At 34.5% G+C, this 23,605-nt stretch overlaps 1 protein-coding gene and 1 pseudogene across 9 annotated transcripts in view; one reads left to right on the plus strand and one right to left on the minus strand.

The window, feature by feature from the left end:
* RALYL (RALY RNA binding protein like) overlaps positions 1–12,114 on the plus strand; it is a 720,856-nt gene extending 708,742 nt beyond the window's left edge. For all 9 annotated transcript variants that reach the window (XM_031669965.1, XM_021942865.2, XM_031669964.1 and 6 more), the window contains one exon: positions 11,152–12,114. In XM_031669965.1, the coding sequence (XP_031525825.1) occupies positions 11,152–11,169 (18 nt within the window). In that variant the 3' untranslated portion in view covers positions 11,170–12,114. The remainder of the gene's footprint in view (positions 1–11,151) is intronic.
* Positions 10,110–10,203, minus strand: LOC116268779 (annotated as a pseudogene).
* Positions 12,115–23,605: the final 11,491 nt, after the last annotated feature.

Here is a 23,605-nt window from a genome sequence, read left to right on the forward strand (position 1 = left end):
CCTCACCTGGGCTCTCTCTGTGACATGTCAAATGATTTCCATCAAAATAGGATACTGCCTTCTCAGATGTCCTCATTTTTAACAAGGAAAGCTTATGACACACACAATGAAAAGAACACTTAAAGTCATAAATATTTTATACATATTTGTTTCAATAGAGCAAGTTGATTGTAGAGAAACTGCTAGGCTAGTGCCCAAATGTTCCTGAGATACTTCAATAAAGCCTCTTTACAAGCCTGTTATTGCCTTTCAAAGGATGTAAGGTCTCAGCATTCCTAATTAATACCACGGAATGTGTCCAAAGGGAATAGGAAGAAACTACCACAAAAATACTGAAATAGATAACAAATAATTTTGAATAAACCTTCTATTTATATAACACAGAAGTAGTTGAGCATTAGCTGCTAAATATAATAGTATTACTATTTGGGTAATGATGTTGAGAGCTTAGGCATGATCTAAATTGCTGTAAATAGGAGAGAGTGTATGACACACAAAGGTAAGAAATAAAGGCTGTATGAACAAAGCACTGGGTTAGTTACAGCCAAATATGAAGACTTATGTGACTTGAGCAAATGGCTTACCTCTCTGTGCCTCCGTTTTTTAATCTGTAATATGAGTATAATGATGGCACTTCCCTCATAGTGCTGGTGTGAATATTAAACGGAAAAAAAATATTTAAAGTACTTAAAAGGGGGCTTGACATATAGTAAGCCCTCAATCCATGTAAGTTTTTAACTAAAGTTAAGCCTCAAAGTTTTACTGCCAAGGAAAAAGCAGTGACAGAACTATTTAAAGAACCCAGGTATATTAAGGAGAAATTTTCAGTCTGGTGTTCTCTGACAATTAACAGATCCTCATCTCCCACTTTAACCTCGAGAATCAGACATTCATACTTTGTTTCAAACAATAGCTAATTAGATTTTAATAACAAATGAGGTTCAGAAAAGGATGGACAGAGGAAGAGGCTGTGTCAGAGTAGAGAGGCACCCAGGGTATGCAAATTATAACATGCCCCCTTAGCACACCTACACAATGCTTTGGATCAAGAGAAAGACACTTTTCATGACACTTGCAATTACAATCTAACATGAAGCAGGATGGTATATGAAGTTCCATATGTACATTCTAAACATGGCACAGTTCTATTTGTACTGCCACCATGGAAAAATGATACATTTTTTTCAAATAAAAACTGGAAATAAAGAAAAAGATATCAGAGAAAGATCTACTTCTTCTACTCTGTTAGACATGCTGTCAAAGTCTTGGGCTGTAAGATGTTAAATGCTTAAAATAAGTGATCTACTATTAACAGGGGTACCTAAAATACAGACAGTCACATAAACATTTCATACTTACACTGATAGGTGTCGTATGTTTTTATGTCTAAATGAGACAGCTTTCAAATCTCAAAACAAAAAATCTGTTACCATCAATGATACGGGCTAAAAAGTTTATAAAGTAAAAATATATATAAGAGATAAGTATGAATTCTACATAAAAAGTAATTACATCTAAAAATCACTTGAAAATGCTCTTTATATAATCATGTGCATAGTTTCTCACCTCAGTACTCTGATTGCACTTCAGTCCTCTGAAACTTACCTGTGTGCCACAGAATCAATCTTTGTTCCTGTAAAATATAAAATACCATGTTTTTTGAAATCATTCTTAACCTTTGCTATGGGAAAAATAATATCAATGTAAATTCAAATCACTTGAAATTTTATATTTATATGAAAACTAATAACTTTGAGAAAAAGCCTAATTATTCTAAAACTTTACCCAGAATTTTAAATAATTTCAAAATTTAAATATATTTCATTTTCTGATATTCATGGGCATGTTTTATCACCATTATTTATTGATGCTAAGCAACAAATAGATTTTTCTTCGAGTTGTTTCAACTTAAAGAGAGTAACTATATCTGGAAGTATTGATATATTAGATTGAAAAAGTTTAGCCAAAAAGAATGACATCAGCAAGATGACAAGAATAGGAAATCTGAGGCTTAATTTCCTTCTCTTCCTACCAGAAAGTTAAACTAGCAACTATCCATTGACTAGAATATGCTTTTGAAAGGTTCAATTTATTTTTTATTTAATTTTTATTTAATTTTATTTAATTTTTATTTTTTATTCCTATGCAAGATATGGTATTTTCTATATAAAGTAATAAAACTGGTTCTATACTTTCATAACCCAAACATATCCAATTCATGAGTCAATTACATTGAAATATTCAATGACTTTTAGCTATTATTAATACTTTGGTATGCAGCTATTGATAGAGCTGTAAGAAGGTCTGATGAAAAATACACTGATAACTTCTATTCTATTCTCACAACACAGAACACTTCTATGACCAAATGTGGTGGTAGAGGGGTTTTCCCACACAGCAAGCTATTCTCTAGTGGACACCAACTGGGTGTCCTATAGTTAATTGAGTTCACAGTATCTATCTGGAGATAGCATCCGAACCCACAGGTTAAGGACTCAGTCCCACAAGACTACCCTTCCCACTCACCCATTTCATGTACCAGTGCAAGTCCCAGCTTTTTACCTGTGCTCTGCTCTACTGGCTATAAATCAAGGTTCCCATGCACCCCCTCCTCCTGTTCAATACTTTGCTAGGATGGCTCACAGAATTCAGGAAAAAACTTCACTGGAAGGGTTTTGAGCATAGGAGCTTCTGTCCCAGTGGAGTTGGTGTGCACCCTCCTCCTGGCATGTGGCTATTTTCATCAACTGAGAAGCTCATCAAATTTCATGTTCAAGAGTTTTATGGCACTTAAGCTCCAGCACCTCTCACTTTCCTCAAGGTCAGTGGGTGAAGCTGAAAGTTCAAACCCTCTAATCACTCAGTCTTTCTGGAGATCAACACTATCTTGAGACTATCTAGGGACCTTACCCTAAGTCACCTCATCATCATAAACTCAAGTGAGAGCAAAGAGCTTGTTATGAATAACAAAAGACACTGCTATCACTTAAGAAATTACAAGAATTCCAGAAGCTCTGTACGAAAACCAAATATTATAATGACAGATGCTCCCATCACCCTTATCAGTTAGGAAATTATAAGGGATTTAGGAGCTCTGTGCTAGGAACCAGAGACCAAGACCAAAAATATGTATTCCTTATTACGTAGAAAAAAAAAATACAGAAATCCAGTTTCAAAAAAGCATTGTTCATCACTCCCTTAAAAGGTCAATGTTTATTTAAAATTTATTAAAGTTATGTACACATATGCAAGTAAATATTCACAATTCTTCTTTGTAACCCAGAAACAAATTCCCTCTGCTCTTTCACTTGCTGATACTGTTAGAAGAGGATCTCCAAAACAGTGCTATAGATGCTTGCCCCCCTTCCTAACACTCACTTGCCAAAACTCTGCTAATCAAACCAGTTCCCAGTTCCCAAAGTAAATCTAAAAGTAACTCCCACCAAGGACCCATGTTTTTAGAGGAAAGTTTGTTGGGAACATGTCATTGCCAACCTTCACACAAGGGACATCAATATTCTGTCATGTTTATTTCAAATCAAGTATTTATTTAATGTGACCCTCAGGTAAGCGCAGAAATACGTGATTCTGTGCTGGATTTATTTTATCACCTTCAGTAAGACCCTGGTCAAGTGACTTTGTGTCTCAGGATTCTCTTCATTAAGATGAGTATTTGTGAAATACAGTATAAATAATTTAGTTTTGGATGTACAGTGCAGACCCTGAATGGATGGATGGATGGACGGACGGACAGACGGACGGACAGACAGACAGACAGATACACATATACACTAAGTAACACCATACCTTCTTTGCTCAGCAAGTAATGCTAGGTGTAGATGATACAACAGAAAGAAAGCCAGGCAAACACAGCACCCTTCCTCTTTATCAAAGTACAGTCTAGTGATCATGAGTCTTGTGGATTACCCCAGTCAAATCCCAATGAACACATGATGTTAGAGCATTGTGTTCAGGTCTATAAAGTGTAGCTTATTAGAGGAATCTGATTATAAAGGAAAAAGCCCTTCCAATTAAGTTTGTTTTCTTATTTGGGAACAGATTTGTTCACAAAAATCTAGGAGAGAACTCAACTTTTACTGAATTATTTCAAAAATTTATTGAATAAAAATGCTCCAGTGTTCTATTTATCTTGATCTATACCAGGATAATCATATAACTGATGATTTTTCTAAATTCTATATTCTCATATAATGAATAAAGGAAAACACAGGTGAGTTGGTATCCAAAATCTATTTCAAAAAGTAACCTGCAGAGGATATGGCATGATCATTCATAAGACAGATTAAACCCAATTTCCAATTCCTTCTACATCTGTTATAATTCTGGAAATTATTTTATAAACATGAAATAGAAGGTACTACAAGACTCTGAAATTCTGAGTTATCCAGTATTCTATTATATCCCACATAATTTCAGTGTTAAAAGTGTTTTGGTAATATTACAAAACTTTAAGACTGAAGTGTTTTTTTTTTTAAATTAACTATGTTTCCCAAATGTACTGAGATTAAAAAAAAAAACAGGGGTTTATTTATAGGATAATAGTGTATTTTTTTCACCATACTATTTCATTTACTGTCAGATTAATTTATGCAATTTTAAAAATGAAGTCACTTTATATTCTAATCTTTGAATGTGTATACACTAAATTTAATTAAATGAAAATTGTTAAACAACCATGACAACCTTTCCCCCAGCTATTCAGAATTATGAGTTAACTATACATTTTCAAAGGGCTTTTAAAATTATTCCTGTAAAGCAATTAATTCCAAATCACATTTTCCTGTTGGATATAAAGTGATTCTTTAAATATTTCTACTTGTAGTGCTAAAATTAATCCCATAAGCACCTGTGGAAAGCAGTCAAATGTGTGAAATTTCAAAGTTCATAATCTTAGCATTAATCAGCACTTGGTTTTTTGCACTAGCATTAACTTAGGCAATTTGGAGTACTATCCTAAAATTATCATTATCATTTCCAGCATTGGGAGTAAATGATTTTTAGACACTACATAATTAGTATGAAAAATCAAAAATTGATGCATTATCAAACATAAATTATGTGCCAAATAAAACTACTATAATCTATCAATACAACTAGTTAAATATGATTGTCAGTGATCCCAAAATACTCAAAATACAATCATCATTATCTTCAGAAAATATCGGAGTACAATTTGGAATAAAATAAGAGAAATGTTAATGTATGTGTAACATAACATCCAAACAATGTGACTAAATTTTTTCAATATTTAAATTTTTACACATTTTAAATAAAATTATGTAACTCACAATAATTTTACTATAAAGTTAATTGTTCTTTTTACCTAATCAAAGTAGTTTTACAACAAAAAGGTCTTTTTCAGACAAATGCCTAAAGCACGTTCTTAATTAAAATGATTTTTAATTAGTTCAAAACTGAACTTAAAAAAATATTTAGGCAGAACTACTACAAATCAGGGAAAAGCATGTAGAAGGGTATGGGGAAATCCTAATATGTTTCCACTAATTCCATCCCTTATCTCCTACTCATTATGAGGGTATATATTTTCACATCCCAGTAAAGATAATCTGTGCTATAATTAGTGATGTGCCCAGGCTGCCTCACTACAATGCTTCTTCCCATGACTGGTCAGAACAGAATATTAGAGAAAGCTCTAGTCTGGGCTGAAAGGCAAAACATTCATTCTCTGATACAAGAACTAATAATCAACCTGAGGATGATTCTTGCCCAAGAACCTCACTGATTTATAATAAAAATCAAATGAAAATATACACATAAACTATTTTTATAAACTTCCACCCACTATATGAATAAGTGTAATTATAATGATTGTCACCCATGCCCACAAACTTAGCCCAGTTCCAGATTCTAAACACCCATTTCCATACTCTGATAGAGACCACATAGTCTATCTGGAGGGAATCAACGGAACCTTAGCTAGGTAACTCAGGTGTCTTTAATGTTCTTTCTAAAACCAACCCACCTCCCATTGGAGTTGCTTTCTGCCTTACTTTCTCTTGCTGTCTTAGAAGATCTCACCTGAATATTATAGCTGATAGCTCAGAATCCCCTGATACTTCAATACCTCTCACATTGTATCTGGCTATCTTACTGATCGTCATACTCTCTAGGTTTCTGGCTTAACATTAATAAATAGTTCAGTCATTTAGCTGATTTAGACTCAATGTAACAAATTCTTTTCTAAACACGATTATCTACAAATACAGCAAGCTGCCTTAAGAGTTCTGTATCATTTGAGATAGTCAAGACAAAGCTACATATTCATTGGCCATAATTACTGTAAAAGGCACTGCTGCTCTGTTTGAGAGATTAGACAAGATCACTGTAAGATAGTAATCACCAGCTTCACCACTGAACCACTCTGGTTCTCTGATGCTTCTGGAGTTACACTTCTGAAGACATCATTATGGTTCCTGACATCATTACATTTTAACAAACTAAAAAAACTACTCCTATAGAATCCAAAATAAATAGACTCTTATTTGAAAATTATTTGTGATTTCAGTTAAATGTACTCCAGAAACATAAATGATCTGTGTGTCTAGATGTTAAAACTATTACTGCACTAATATCTTCATTAAAGACAGCAATAATTAGACAGAGAAAATGATGTCATTAACTCTGAAAAAGAGGGTTCTTTAAAATCACATATGGTAAGTGATATGGTTTGACTGGGTCCCCACCCAAATCTTGAATGCCCAAGTATTGTAGAACGGTTCTGGTGGGAGGTAATTGAGTAATGGGGGCAGGTCTTTCCCATGGTGTTCTTGTGAAAGTAAATAAGTCTCATAAGATCTGATTGTGCTATGGGGGTGGGGGTTTCCCTGCGCAGGCTCTCTCTTTTTGCCTGCTGCCATTCATGTAAGATGTGACTTGCTCCTCCTTGCCTTCTGCCATGATTGTGAGGCTTCCACAGTCACGTGAAACTGTAAATCCGTTAAACCCTTTTTCCTTATAAATCACCCAGTCTCGGGTGTGTCTAATACAATAAACCATGTCCCAAACCAAATGTCCATAAAGAATATGGTAGTTCTAATTATAATTTATGTTAGTATACTGTTTTCAATTTGAAACCAAAAGCTCTTTATACTGTGTCTATAAATCAATCTTATAAATTAAACTAAAACATGAATGGTGCAAAAGTTTGACAGTCACTTTATAATACTTGCAGGAAAAGTTTCTGTAGATTTGGTAAATAAATTTATTTTAACATTAAGTTCCTCCTTTTTCCTTTTATGATTGTTTTATAGTATTGTTTTATGTTTAGCTTCAGTTTTAGGAGAGAAAAATAAAACATCTTAGCATACCATATACAGTAACTTAAATTCTATGATACTATAGAAGATGACTGATTTTCCTAGCCTTTTTATCTTTCCATTTCTGTATGAAATAACAAAACCCACTGATATGGGTATTTGTGATCCACTATGCTAAAAAGCCCTGTCGTTTCTTGGTCTTTTTTATTTCATGACTGTTGTGAGCCAGATGGAAAATAGGATAAAGACATGAGAATTATTGGGCAGAACAATGGGTTTGAATTATAAAACTGAACAGTTAGGAGGGGCAGGGAAATAAGGAAAGAGAAGGCGGAATGGAGACAGGTAAAAATGCAGTGAGCATGTTCAGAAGACAGTTTGCCAGTGGAGTCACAACTTACCAAGAATCACTATAGACAATGTCAAGGGTTAACCCAATTTAAATTCAAGCATTTATCCTTTGTGTTACAAACAATTATACTCTTTTATTTATATTAAAATGTGCAAGTAAATTATTATTGGCTGTAGTCACCCTGTTGGGAAATTACATACTAGATGTTACTCATCGAAGCCTTGTTTTTAAAGTGAAAATCTCAGATGATTCTCCCCTGTGTTTTCTGATTCACTGTCCTGCACTCTGAATGGCCATCAGCTCAGGAATAGAGATTATTGAGCCTCCAAGAACTACCTAATGGAGCAGTTATATAACTACCATTGGTAGTTATTCCAATAAGTTACTACTCATTTTGGTTTCCATTCCATTACAGTTTTTTGATATGATTATTTGAACCTAAAAGTGTAATGTAGTTTGGTTCCTAAGAGTTTATTAACAGAAGACAAGTTTTAACTTATGAACAATAGGTGCTGGGAATTAGTTTGTGTTACTTAAAAATGTGAATTGAATTGTATCTCATTTAGAATGAGGGATTTGTGAAAGCCAAATATAGTCACATTATCTGTAAAAAGTGTGAATGGCTGAACAATTACTCAAGAAACATGATCCATAGTGGCAACAAATATAACTGCTGTTCGTAAGACTTTGCTTTTCTATAAAGTGTTATGTGACCTGTCTTACATACAGTTTCTTTCCCCTTTTTTGCATTTATATATGCTCCCTAAAAATATAGATTATGTAAATTTCTCTAATTTCTTATTAGTTATAAATCTGAATTAGAACAAAAATAACAAGCGTTCCTGCTACTGAAGAAGTCAGACTTATTTAAAAGTATGATTTTGGGGGCAAAGGTATAAATAAGGTGAATTTATTCTATATATTGCTGTACTATTTTATTTCAAATATAGTAATGCATAAAGTTTAAAATTAAATGTGCTTTCCATGTAGATTAATACTATCCATTTCATCTTTGTCAAGTAGAAGTAATTGGTTGGCTCAGTACAATCCAGTCCGACCGAGTAGCTCTGTTGTTTTTCAGAAATGGGAGAGATTGAAAGTTTAAAAAGCATTCATCATCAGGAGAATTTGTTTTAAAAGCTTCCAAGCTCCCAAACAGCCAGTAGATAAATTACCCACTATTCAGAGAAGGAGAGCACAATTAGTTTTACGTTATGCTAAACCAATCAGCTCCGTAAGTGACTATGTTTCTTGAGAAAAAAGCAATATGAATGTCATAGTTTGTCCTCTTTCTCCCAGGCTTTACAGCCAACAGTAAGCCTTTTCTCATACTAGCACTTTTATGGAAAGCTTTGTGAATATGTTTTGCCACTGTTTTTAGATAAGGAGAAATATATTCATGACTTGTAACCATATGGTTAATAATACCTGCTTCACAATGCAAAGTCAATGAGGTTTTTGTTTTATTCAAATGCTTTGAAGCTTTATGGTGAGAAGGAAGACTTCAATAAATTATTTTCAAACCTACCTTTCTTCCTCCAACAATTATTTTTATGTAATTATTTACAATTAAGAAGCAAAGGAAGGTGTAAGAAAATATTATACTGGGGATAATGAATTATGCACAAAAAATCTGCAGGTTGTTTTTTTCATCTTAACAAAGTAAATATTTACTAAACAGCCATTACCTCTTTTGACACATGCAGGATGGTGTAAGAATGTACCAAATTCATGTCAACTGCCATGACTTAACCTGGAGAAATACCATGACTAGTAAACTTTATATACACAGCTGCTGCAGTATTTTTCGCATTTTCCATTTATAATAAGAAAGTGATCAATGGAGGCCTTAGAGGAAAGAGTGCAATTGCAATCATATAAATAGCCTTATTTCCTTTTTGCACACAAGTGAATCTATCAAAATTCAAACATTGTATTACCTTATTTTCATATATCAGTGTTCACCTATGGGTTACTTGTATTTTATTTTTTAAGTTATTCATTCTCATATTGATAATTGATCATTGTTGATACGTGCATGCAGGTCATATACAAAACTTCCTTTACACCACACAAAAAGTAGTCTACTTATGTTGTATAATAAGTTCGAACCTTTGTGACTTGAGTACCAAATGGACTCTTCCCATGCACATAAACACAACCTGGAACTGCATGAGAAACACATTTGAATACAGCTTTCATTTTTCAAAATTCATATATATGTGATCAGTGTAGAGTATAAATTGGGTAAGGAGAAAGAGGGAGGAGAAAAGGAAAAAGGCAGTGAGGGAGAGAAACAGAGAAAGAGAATATATCAAAATACAGCGTCAAAATGTACTTACGTCTTATTCATGAAAGTTTCTTTCCTAGGAATATAAGTTTTTAAATGTGTTTGACTATAGAAAAGACTATTAAGTGGGTATGTTTTATTTTTAGTTCAGTTTAATTTTTTTTCTTTTTTTCATGTTAGGTAATGTGCCATTATAACAAGGTTTGAAGGAGGCACATCTCACATGTGAGTGTGAAAACTCAATCATCATGTTCACTGAGTCTCTTTCAACCAGTAGTCTTGGCCAGCATGAAATCTGGGGGGCTGCAAACTTCCAAAGAAATTCTCACCACCCATTTGCCATACTCAGTCTTTTTCATAATCTTTGTATCATGGACTTCAAATCTTTAGTAAATAAAGTCAAGTTACCTAATTCTCTGGCTACTTATAAAAGGCCAACATGTCCCATCCAGACTGATGCCTTGATTTGCATGTCTTTGACTCTTAAGACATATACAGATTTTCTGTCTAACCCCTAGGACCTTTGAAGTTGATGGGATAACAGTAGGTCTAATATTTTTATCTAAATATAAAGCCCTGGAACTTGATAGGATTCTAGATAAATACATGATTTTCCCCACTGATAGAGTCTTGCATTATTTTATCTTCATATTCAATTTCAATCAGTTCTTCAACCAATTGAATTTGGGCTCTTACGTAATGCTTCAGACTCGTGGTTGCACCATGAAGTCTTTAGATGTTTCTGATTTTCTTTTGCAACCAAGATTGTGAAATGCAGATCAAAGACCTGTATTGGCTTTTTTTCCTATCCCAGATGCATAAGGCTTAGGACTGCACTGTTCAAAGGTAAGTATCCTATGGTCACTCTTGATAGGGGCAACAAAGATTCATGAGTAATTCAAATTTCTTTCCCTAGCCTAGAACTTTAAGTGGTTCCTACTTTGACTTGGACAAGAACTCAAGTTGAAAATAATTGCTGACCTCAGGCAGTAAATTAGCTGGATTTTAAAAAAATCGTAACACTCCATAAATGAAAAGTTATAGAATTGCCTAGAACAAAGGACCTAAGAACCCACCATCAAAATTATTTGTTCTAAATATCTAATTCTTCCTTTATTCTTCTCCTGATTTAACCTTAAAATATATCAGTATATGCATGCTATCAACAATGAAACACAAATCTCTGTATTTAAAAATTTTTATTTTCTCAGTTTCTACAGATAAAGTGATCTGAAATAACGCATGATGCCGCAAAGCAGAAGAGAAACTGTGACAACCCCCAGAAATGTGAAAGGAGGTTTCTTACTGGACAGCAGCATCTTTGGTTCAATTTATATAAAAACCCAAATAAATAAAATGGACAGTATTGCTCAATTTTAGAATTCCATTTCTTCTATGTTTTAAGCTGTACAATTGTCAGGTTTTTATGGTTTAAATTGTAAATGTGTTTTCCCCTTTGCTAATTATGTTTTTTTTTTTAGTCTTAAAATGTGAAAGGCATTTATGAATGGTAAGGGAGACACTATATACAAATGTATATTTGTAAAAGCTATTTTTATGATTAGCATGTTTCACTGTTGATCATATATAAAAGGTGATACTGCAATTCTGTATTTAAAGCTTATTTCCAACAATGTCATGTAAGAAAATATGCATCTTATGCTAGTTTTTATAATTTATTTTTAATTTATAGTTTAAAGTACTTGAGATCATAATGATAAAATACTTGAAAAAGTTATATTTCTGCCCTGTATAAGCACCCTTTTTATTAATAAAGAATGCAGATATTTCAGATGTGATATAATAGTTAAAGAACTGTTGGTTTGATCTGTGATTAAGTTGAGCATGCTCCGCTCTACAGAACTAAAATGATCCAATTATTACTTCAGTCTGGGTATGAGATTCCATGGACAGGTTTTAGTGTTCATACAAGTAAGAACTAAATTGCCAAGGAAAAGACTGTCTTGCCCTTGGATCCAAAAGTTTAAATTAGTGCATACTCATGTCATTTCACCTCCTGTTCCTAGGAACTCTCCATTCCCAAGCATTGCAAGTGTTTTCCAGATAATCTTAGCTGTTGTCTTGTGCTGTGGAAATGGAAGAAACCATCTTCACAGACTGTAGGAGAATTCAACATATAATTTCTTAATAAATACTGTTTCTTTTAAAACAAAGTTGGTGTGTATCTTTCCTTTGGGGTACATTTAGCTTTAATATTCAGTTTGAACTTTTTCAGTCACTGTGCTACCACAAAATCATCACCATAATGAAAGTAGCGTATTTTTACCAAAGCATGCATTATAGGTTCTACATGCCCACACCCTCTTGGGAGTGACCTGTATCCTGGAACATGATAATTTGCCATGTAAAAGAAAGCCAGATGGCCTTCAAACCTTGACAGAAGTCATACTCCAGTTTATATTTTAGGAAAGTATATTTTTCCTCCAAATACAGAATTTTAAGAAAATATTTCAGAATACTACTGAAGATGAAACTAGTTCATCGGGAGGTATTTATGTTCTGCCAGACTTAAAGTCTGTACCTAAACGACTACAAGTTCCTCATCAAAGAGCACAGAGACAACATCTACAAATGCCACCAAGGACACTTAATAAGATTAAGCCCTTCTTTTTTCAAAGAAACTGAGGAGAGTCTAAAACCGCCTTGGTATGTGTTCCCTTAATTTTCTATTTAATTTCTTTAAGGTAATTTATCTTATTTCTCTTTTGAAGCCAAGCTTATGAAAAACGATGCCATTTTATCCAACAAGAGGTATTAAAAACCAACATTCTGGACAAAGAAAAAGAATTACAACTCTAATATTAAATAACATGAATACACTAAATTTTCCTACTTAAAGTCTGTAGAAAGTTGCACATAGAACCCAGGATCTGGATCAAGAATGTACTTCCTTTTCAAGGAACTGCAAAAACCATACCGTGGTGCACTGTTAACTATTTTTGATTACCAAAATAGTCATGGGAGAATTTGTGACCGCCAGATTAGACTCTTGAAACTGAAAATAACCTGCATATGGTTCTATGTAAAATCAGCAGGGTGGCTTCTTGGTTTGCACCACATAGATGAATTTGCTAGGAATAATCTGATACTCCAGAGAGAAGTGTTGCAGGCACTGTGTATTAGAAAATTATGTATGTGAATATTTTTCCCAATTTGTCATTTGTCCTCATAGTGTTCAATAAACAGTGCGGCATTTATAATCCAGCATTATCATAAATTATTGAGTATCATATTTTCCCCAATGGACATTATTCTCAAAATAAGATAAATAATTAAAGTGTATAAAAATAATTCTTTGTTATTGGACTGGATTTTCTCCACATAGACCTTGAAATATAAAACCATGGATCTTTCTCTCTGTTACCAGTTCCTGGTTTAAGAATTTTTAATGACAAAGATGGAATAAAATATATATCAAATCAAAGTATAGGTGATTTAGGATTGTAATCCCTAAATGTTTGGTTTAACAACTTAAAAGAAAGCTTTCAAGGGCTGAGGAGGTGAATGTGAGCTTCTTCTAACTCCAAATAATGTCAGTCTCATAAAACAATGCTAAGGGAAAAACAAAAAGGACATTACTCACTACATTAAATTCAAGAAAAAATATGAAAAATTAGGCCCATTGCTTAAAGGTAGGTAAACTGGTGACTCATGGAAATGTGAAAAGGGAAAGCACCAATTTTGCTTTCATCTTCAACAAAAGAATAGTTATCAAAGCAGAAATTCACAACCAAGTGAATTAAAATAAAAATGAAGCAGAAGATAAGCCAAAAAGAAACTATTTAAAATTGTTAAGGGGTTAAAGGTTTAGAGAACAGGCCTGATGCAGTTGCTTACACCTGTAATCCCAGCACTTTGGGAGGCCGAGGTGGGTGGATCACGAGGTCAGGAGATCAAGACCATCCTGGCTAACACGGTGAAACCTGTCTCTACTAAAAATACAAACAAAAAAGAAAATTAGCCAGGCGTGGTGGCGAGTGCCTGGAGTCCCAGCTACTAGGGAGGCTGAGGCAGGAGAATAGCGTGAACCCAGGAGGCGGAGCTTGCAGTGAGCAGAGATCGCACCACTGCACTCCAACCTGGGTGACAGAGCGAGAATCTGTCTCAAAAAATAAAAATAAAAAAGTTAGTGAACAATAGCTGGGCGCAGTGGCTCATGCCTGTAATCCCAGCACTTTGGGAGGCCAAGGCAGGCGTGTCACTTGAGATCAGGAGTTCAAGACCAACCTGGCCAACATGGTGAAACCCCATCTCTACTAAAAATACAAAAATTAGCCAGGCATGGCAGCACATGCCTGTAATCTCAGCTACTTGGAAGGCTGAGGCAGGAGACTCACTTGAACCCAAAGGGGCAGCGGTTGCAGTGAGCTGAGATGGCGCCATTGTACTCCAGCCTAGATGACAGAACGAGACACCATCTCAAAAAAAAAAAAAAAAAAAAGGTTTAGAAAACAGAAGTTACAAATGCAAATACTTATAAAGCCCTGATAAGAAATATAAATAAAAGAAATAACCGAGAAGTAAGTTAGTAGACGTTAAATGCAGTTCTGTTGATGAGTAGATAACCATCTCTCAGTTTCGTCTGGGTACCTGAAATGAAGAAATTCTGAAGAAATGAAGACCTGGATTGACCAAGTTTTCTGATTTTTCCAGAGAAAATAGACCTCCAGAGTTTAAAATGAGATATTTCATTTTGTTTATTTTGCTCTATTCTAATGTGAATCCTGGTACGATTTATATCCAGGATTTACTAATTATAAGACTTAAAAAGAATAAATTCTTTGTAACGAGAAACAACAAAGTCAGGATTATCTCTGGTGAGAAACAGAGGAAAATAGAATCTGGGAAATAAAATAGGAGTATTCAACGACATCTGTAATAATCGATTTACTAGGAAAAATGTTTGAATCAGACATGGGAAAATGTTAAGATTTGATAAAACTATAGACTACGTTGATATTCATTATGTTTCCTCTATGTTGCTTTTTAGGGTTAAAATACTTCCTTATAATAAAAGTATGTGATTTATATCTCAAAGTTTCTATACATAGATAAGTTTCTATATATAGATCTATACATAGAAATACAAAGTTTTTCTATAAAAAGTTTCTACACATAAATCTATCTATACATAGATATAGATGTACATATATTCATGATACAGAGATGTGGGTGATATAAAAAGTATAGATAAAAGTGGTAATTTGAAATAGACTGTGACTTTGTGTTCTACCTTTTCTAGAGATGTTCAAATTCCTAGGCAAGAATATAACCTAGAGAGAGATGCACTAATGTTCAAAGGCATTCTTACAGAGGAGGAAAGTGCACATGAATTTATTTTGTTGTTGTTGAAAAGGCTTCCTATCAGCACTGGAGATATCTGGAAACTCTAGAAATTTGAATATGAATCATGCAAGAATTTGGGGTACCTGAATATAAAAAATAGTTGCCATGTTTATGTGCTACTCGTATAAGGTTAAGCGCTTTGCCTTTTCTGTCTTTATACTCTGTACAAATGGTGCCTTGGACATAATTGATCCACATATGTTCACGGAATTAGATGAAACAGGGTTTTAGGTTATTACCATATTATAAAAATAACAAAAGCCATAATTTGTTCAGCAAGTACTATGTGCTGAGCACTGTGCTAATTACCTTATATACATTATCACTAATGCACAAAGGAAAATTGCATGGTAGGTATTGTTACCCCCAGTTTACAGGTAAAGAAAGCAGATAATTTGTTCACTCATCAATTCTTTATTGAGTACCAATTCTGCGCCAAGCACTGTTCCCAGCAATAGGGGTCCAGTTGTAAATAATAAAGACTGAAATGCCTCACTTTAAAAAGCTTGTACTCCTCTGGGGATGACATGCTAACAGGCCAATAAACAAGCACGTGTATAGTATTGCAGACGAAAATGATGATAAACACAAAGGGAAAAACAAAGCAGAGAAGGACAATGGGCTGATGAGGTTTTAAATGAGCGTTTCAAACGGGCCGGTCAGGGAAATTTCCTTGGTAAGGTGGCATTTGGACAAAGATGTGAAGCAGGGGAGAGGGTGAGCTATGTGACCATTTATGGAAAAAGTCTCCTGAACAGGGGACAGCAAATAAATGCCCCGAAGCAGGAATATACTTGGTGTGTTTAGGAACAGCAAGCATGACAGTATGTTTGGATTGGAAAAAATGAGGGAAAGAAAAGAGACGAGAGAAGAGCTAGAATTCCAGATCACAGTGCCTTACAGATGAATCTGAGTGCATTGGCTTTTCTTTTGCATTGGATGGAAAACCAGTGGAAGGTTTTGAGCAGAATGATATGATCTCACATAAGGGTTAAAAGAACTATGTGGGCTGCTACATTGAGAAAAGACTAAAGAAATGGAAGGAACCCAGAAATCCCTATTTTGTAGGTTGAGAAACCACTACATGAGCATGGCCTGTGACTAGACTGGTCTAATCAGAGCAGAGAAGCATGTTCATTTACTCACCAAATATTTTTTGAGCCTTAACTCTATTCTATATGTGTATATAACAATGGGCATGCAATGGTGAATACAAACACATTTCCGTTCCTCAAAGTACCTGGTCTGGTCTAGTGAACAATTCTGAGACATAGCAGAATAAAGATGGAAAAAATAAAAACGTCTAAAATGATATTACAAGTTTAAAAGAACACTGGCTGCCAAAGTCTTGCTTTTTACAGCTCTGATGGAAATGGATAAACATTTTTTAAATTACCTTTGATCAGTTGACTGTAACAGAGCAGCATAGGTGCCCCAAAGTATAGCAGGCAAAGCTCAGATTTACCACAACTTTTTACACTGACTCCACAAACTAGTTGTACATTGAAGAAAATATAGCTATTCACCCAAACACAAGGGAATGTTTTTCCACATTAGCCACGGTGATGGCACACATCTGCATACTCATCAGCTCCTCCCTTTAGATAGCCAAGATAATGCTTCAATTCTTAGAACACAAAATGGTAGCCAACTGCACAGAACAAATTTGATGACCCATCAGTCAGCCCTTCTTCAACTATAAGATCCTGGTTTTGTTCAAATATCAAACGGCCAGTGTATTAGTTCGTTTTCACACTGCTATAAAGAACTACCTGAGATTGGGTAATTTATTTTAAAAAAGGGGTTTAATTGACTCACCGTTCTGCATGACTGGGGAGGCCTAAGGAAACTTCGAATCCCGGAGGAAGGCAAAGGGGAAGCAAGGTACATCTTACGTGGTGGCAGGAGAGAGAGTGCTAGAGCAAGGGAGGAAGTGCCACACTTTAAATCCATCAACTCTCATGAGAACTCACTATCACAAAAACTGCCAGGGGAGAAATCCGCCCCCTGATCCAATCATCTCCTACCGGGCCCCTCCTCCAACACGTGGGTATTACAATTTGAGATGAGATTCAGGTGCCCACACAAAGCCAAACGATATCAGCCAGGTGCTTCTGAGAAGGCTGGGTCCCTCCTTAACCCTGAGGCCTGGATTTTGAACTTAGATAAACCTAAGCCAATGATTCTCCACATCTGTGTTTTGCTACACAATAATTAAGAACTTCTAGAAATACAGAAAACCATAGGCCACTTTCAGATATTCTGATTTAATTGGTTGGTTGTTATAGGGGTTTTTGGTTTGTTTTGTTTTTATTTTAAGTTGCCCAGGTAGTTTACGTGCAGACTGTGTTGAGAACCGCCGACCTAAGCGAATTATGGAAATTTATTCCTCTTACAAGTGGTTAATTTAGAAATGAGTATGTAACGCAATTCTTTACAAGATATGAGGACTTACCCTCTGGGGAGCTCCTCAGAAAGGTGTCCTCGCTGGTGAAGGAAACACGGTTGAGGGTTGGGTTCTAGTCTGCTTGTAAAAAAAGAAAAAAAAAAAAAAAAAAAAAAGCCGTGTTGTGAGGATTTGAGGCCTGGAGCTCCAACACCTGTCTTCTAATGATGAGGAGAGTAGCCTGAATATTGAAGGTGGCAGAGGGAAAAGATGAAAATATCTGGGTCTTCATAATGCCTTCCATCCACTAAATAAGCCCTGAAGTCACTCTACCTCTAGACTTAAATGAGTTAATAAATATGCTTATCATTCAAATATATATATATATATATATATATTTTTTTTTTTTTTTCCGAGACAGAGTCTTGCTCTGTCGCCCACGCTGGAGTGCAGTGGCACGATCTTGTCTCACTGCAAGCTCCTCCTCCCGGGTTCACGCCATTCTCCTGCCTCAGCCTTATGAGTAACTGGGACCACAGGCGCCTGCAACCACACCTGGCTAATTTGTTATATTTTTAGCAGAAACGGGGTTTCACCGTGTTAGCCAGGATGGTCTCAGTCTTCTGACCTCGTGATCCACCCGCCTCGGCCTCCCAAAGTGCTGGGATTATAGGCGTGAGCCACCGTGCCCGGCCTCAGATAACTTTTATATTGGAGTTGTATTTTCTGTTATTGCAGCTGAAAAAAATTCTACATAATTCTTATAGTTACCTAAGGGAAAAGAAGTTAATTAGAAGTAGCGCATGCTTGATAAGATAGTTAGGGGGGTTTGTTTTGTTTTGTTTGGGGGAGTTTTTTTTCGAATTAATATACCTCAGTAAAGAACTGCGGTCTTTTTTTCAGATACTCTATTCTGGGCAGAGAACAAAATGGTTAAAGAAAGAGAAATATTTCAGTTAATTCCAGAAAAAAACAAACTAGATTTTTTTTTTTCTGTATACTTCAAATTGTACCAAAAGCTGTGGTAATTAACCTGCCATGGAGGCCTGAATCTTAGAGGTAGAAGCAACCAGCAAACAAGCAATCAAAGACAATCATGAAATTCCAACCACCTTTCGGTCTGCAAACAGAAAGACGTAGTAAGTCTTTGGTAGATAAGTGCATATGCAAGGGGAGAAAAACAAAATGGAACACATCAAAAATAAACTACATTATAAAAAAGAAGATATACTTCACTCAAAATTAAGAGAATGATCAGATCTCTAACATATTTTTTATGAAACACTTTAGAAAACAGTGGCTCTGTATTAAGGGGGGGAAAAAAGTACCAGACAATAGGACCTTCAAAATGCTAAAAAAAAAAAAAAAAAAAAAAAGTTTTAAAATAAAAGACAATAAGACCTTAATAAAATTGGAGCACAGAGCCATTATAAAATCAATGGATATGAAGGCAGACATTTTTTAAATAAATAAACTTAAGGAACTTGTAAACAAAATAGTCAAATGCCAGCTGTATAATTTACAAAAATAAATATTTATGTGAAAGATAACTTTAAGAGACTTCTATGTGATATAGAGCAAAAGTAAAGTGAACATATAAAAAAGATGATATTAAATATTGAAGGCAGAGAAAGAAGACTCAATACCATAAATTTCTTTAATGTGGTTTCTGCCTGGGCATCAATTTCTAGGCCTGACATAAGTTGTTTGAAACCCAGTTGTACCCTGTCACCTATGGCCTAGTAAAAACTTCCCTTCCCTATGTGGTTGCTGGTGATATAGCCCATTTGTTTCCTCTTCCCACTGACCTACAGCCTGACACACCCAGTGCTGTATAAGGAGATCTATTCAGCATCAGTCATGTAAGTTTCTTCCCTCTCATTCATTTTTTTTTTTTTTTTTTTTTTGACTAGCCAATTCACAACCCCCATGGAAAAGCCTAAGTGATAGTGCCGTGGACCTTAATAAACATACAGTCCCACAGATCCTCTCGTCTCTCCACCTCCCAGCCCCCATCTTGAGCTCCCTGTCACATCAAGACTTTCCCTAAGCCTTTCATCATTACTCCTAACCTCTCTGGGACCTGTGAGTAAAAAATTTCTACTGTCTCATGTATATTGGTTTCACCTCCTCATTGTGTCTCAGCTGACACACACACCAAAATCCCCTGGTCAGGGCTGTCCTAGGCAGTGACTGTCTTGGCTTATGGCCACTCTGGACAGAGATACCTCAAGACTAAATTAGAAAGAAACCATAAAAATAAAAATCACAACATTCAGAAAGAAAACTGAACATATGGAAAAGTAAAAGACATAATTGAAGAAAAATTTTTACTTGAAAGATGACCATCTACAACTCAAAAAAGCACCATACTCTAAGAAAAATCTATTTTAAAAGAAAATCCAAAATTACAGGGAGAAAAGTGAAATCTAAAACTGAAAAACTAACAAACCCCACGAGACTCTCAAGCAGCTGCTCCAAAATAACTAAGGCCGAATCTTTGATAGAAAAACTTTTATGATCAAAAGTGCTAAGCCAGAATAAGAGCAAGCAAGGCCATGAATACTTCAATTTGTGAAAGTGTACAATGTGTATAATATATGAAAACACGTGTGAAATATCTCATACCTCTATAGACTCAGAATGTATGCCATTCATGCTGAATTCCTGAAAACACTTTGGAACAATTAACCTAAAGATAATGTACCATGTGATATTGAAAAATAAAAATGCAAAAGATGTTTATAGAACAAATATCTAATGATGACTAGTGAATTCAATATGTCATAGAGTTACATATAAATAATTGTTGCAAAGACTTTCTAAAATAGAATTTTAAAAATTATTAAAAACATGATCTATATGTAAATATAATTGCTGCTAAATAACAACCTGCTTCTATAATTCCAGATTGAGTTAATAAAGTTGATTAGGAGAGGACAACAGAAAACAAATGTATGTTAAATGCCTCATCCTGCACAGGCCCATTCATTTAACAAGTATTCACAAAGCATCTACGATATGTCAGACACTATTCTAGATTATTAGAATATATCAGTGAACAAAAGACATGAAACCCTTCACCTTGATGAAACTTATAGCATATCAAGTGTATATCTCATATAAAGGTAATCACTAATAGAACAAACCCAAAAATGACAAGATTAAACCAGACATTGCCTGTACCCCAAAGGAGGGAAGGAGAGAAAGAAAGAATAGGGAAGGGTGAGGAGAAAAGGAGGAAGAAGGAAAGGCAGGCAATGGAATGTGAAGCAAAGTACGTGTTAAATGCCTAAATAGATTTTTAAGTGCCTAAAAATTTGTCATTTTTTAAATGAGAGTAAGTCAAATCACCCTATTGAAAGACAAAAAACAACTAAAATTAGTCTGCAAAAATCTATGATATGCTGCTTAGAGGAGTCACAACAAAATATTAAAATGTTAAAAATGATTGAATGAACCCCCCAAAGTTTCATGCTCAGAGATTTTGCATGTGATACCCGTTAAATATTTATATAGTGTTCATTTCCTTGCCATGTAATCCATTTTACAGCAATAAAAAGGCCTAAATCTCTGAATCTGTCCAATTCATTTTAAGGAACTACTGACTCTCATATAAAAACTTGACTAAAAAGTAGCACCCAACAGCTAAATATAGCTAAATTAGCTAATTCGCTAATATTGGTGTAAAAACCTGAAATAAAGCAAAATACTAGCAAAACAATTCAACACGATATAAAGGATTCCCCATGACAAAGTGGGACTTTATGACAAAAATTCACACACATTTTCACACACATACACACACATAGATATATGTATATGCACCTTAAATAATATTCTACTTTATACTGAAAAAGATGTTGTAATTTAAATTACATTTACAAGAACATTCTTTGTTTAAATTAATATTTTATCTTTTTCCAGAAGAGGAAGGTAGTTCAATAAAGCAAAAACAGAAATCAATAGTATGACTAGTAGAAAGGATGAGAAATATTTTTATTTAAGTATGATGTGGATTATCAACCTCCAAACTCCAAATAAGTAGGAAGAAACACTATTAGGCTTAATTATACATTTTTTTAAATTTTACCAATAAAAGTAAAAACTTATAGCTTTGCAATATACAAATAATAGGTGTAAAATATAGTGAAAAAATTCAATTCAATAATGATAATATATCTAGTTAAAATACCTAAGAATAAGCTCAGTAAGAAATGCGCAAACCTACAATAGCACACACTACAAATTTTTGTTCATAGAAATAAAAGATATGAATATATGAATAGATGTAAGATGTTCCCAGATAAGTGTGAAGTTAAAAACGTGCCAATTCTTTACATATTATTAATTAAATATAGTTTTTCCCTAAGCCTCAAAGATCTCTTTTACTCTTTTGGGTTTTTTTTTTTTTTTTTTTTTTTTTGAGACGATGTCTCACTCTGTCACCCAGGCTGGAGTGCAGTGGTGCAATCTCGGCTCACAGGCACCTGCCACCACGCCCAGCTAATTTTTTTGTATTTTTACTAGAGACAGGGTTCCACCATCTTGGCTAGGCTGGTCTTGAACTCCTGACCTCATGATCCACCCACCTCAGCCTCCCAAAGTGCTGGGATTACAGGCATGAGCCACTGCACCCAGCTTCTTTTGGTTTTGAATGCTATTTTATATGCTCATGAGCCCAAAAGTACACTCATAGCCTTGCCCTCTCTTATCCTATAGCCAACCTCTCACTAGACATTTTTATTTGGATGTGTCACAAGCATCTCAAACGTAACTCTTGGTTTTTCTACATAAAATGAATTCTATCTCTAGAAATGGGACACTACTATCTCCTAATGTACTTAAACCAAGAAATCTAGGAGTCATCATAAATTTCTTCTCTCTCCCTCCACCTCCAGTCTGCCACCACGTTTTGTTATTCTATCTCCAAATATACCTTGCATTCATCTACTTTTCCTAATTTCATATCAAATATTCTAGAAATCACCTCCTACTTTATCTCCTTGTTTCCTCTCTACCTATAGCTCCAATCTAAGAATTGTCTTTTCAAAACATCAATGTAAAGTGTAAATTGCTACACTTTCGTTTTAAAACTTCATAGCATCCCAATGCCCTTAGGGTAAATCCAAAGCTTTTGTCATTACCCACGAGGCTCTGCTGACTTCTCCTACCTCTTCTTTCTTTCATTGAAATAGTTCAATAAAATAAGAAAAAAAATCAATGAGCAGAATAAGAAATTTAACAGATTGAAATTATTTTTAAAATAATTTTGAAGCTGAAAAATGCAATGAATTAAATAAAAAATGAAAGAGAGAGCATCAACAATAGATCAAAATTAGACTACCTAAAAAGATATAATCAGAAGAAAGAAGAAAAAAAGAATAAAACTATGTAGGCTTTAAAATTATAATTAGAAAGGATTTCTAATGACATGGTAAAAATTTTAGGATTAAAGAAGGATAAAAATTATGTATACATGATTAATTTTATTTAAAAAATGCATTCAGGAAAAATGTTGGATTGTATATAACTTTTTCCTCCATCTGTATACTTTTCTGGACTTTGACTATATTGTTGATAACTGGAAGATAGAGTTATTTTTTACAGAAATGCATGAATCATGATGAGATTGGGCGAAAGATAATACATTTAATTTTAGACATGTTTAATTTTAGAAAACATATATATCCAATGTGAAATTTTCCAGCATGAAGTGTACTAACTATCATGCAAATGATAAAGACTGAAAGCATTTGTTCTGGAACTGTCCACAGAGACACTACAGAAAGCTGAAGGAACAAATAAAAATGTCAATGAATTAGGAACAGAGAGGACCAAGGGGCTGACCTCTTGGAACTCTTAATGACAAAAATAAAGAAGACAGAGAAATTGGTAATCAAAATGAGGAA

Source organism: Papio anubis, chromosome 8 (assembly GCF_008728515.1).
Source record: "Papio anubis isolate 15944 chromosome 8, Panubis1.0, whole genome shotgun sequence".
In the NCBI taxonomy this organism is placed as follows: Eukaryota; Metazoa; Chordata; class Mammalia; order Primates; family Cercopithecidae; genus Papio; species Papio anubis.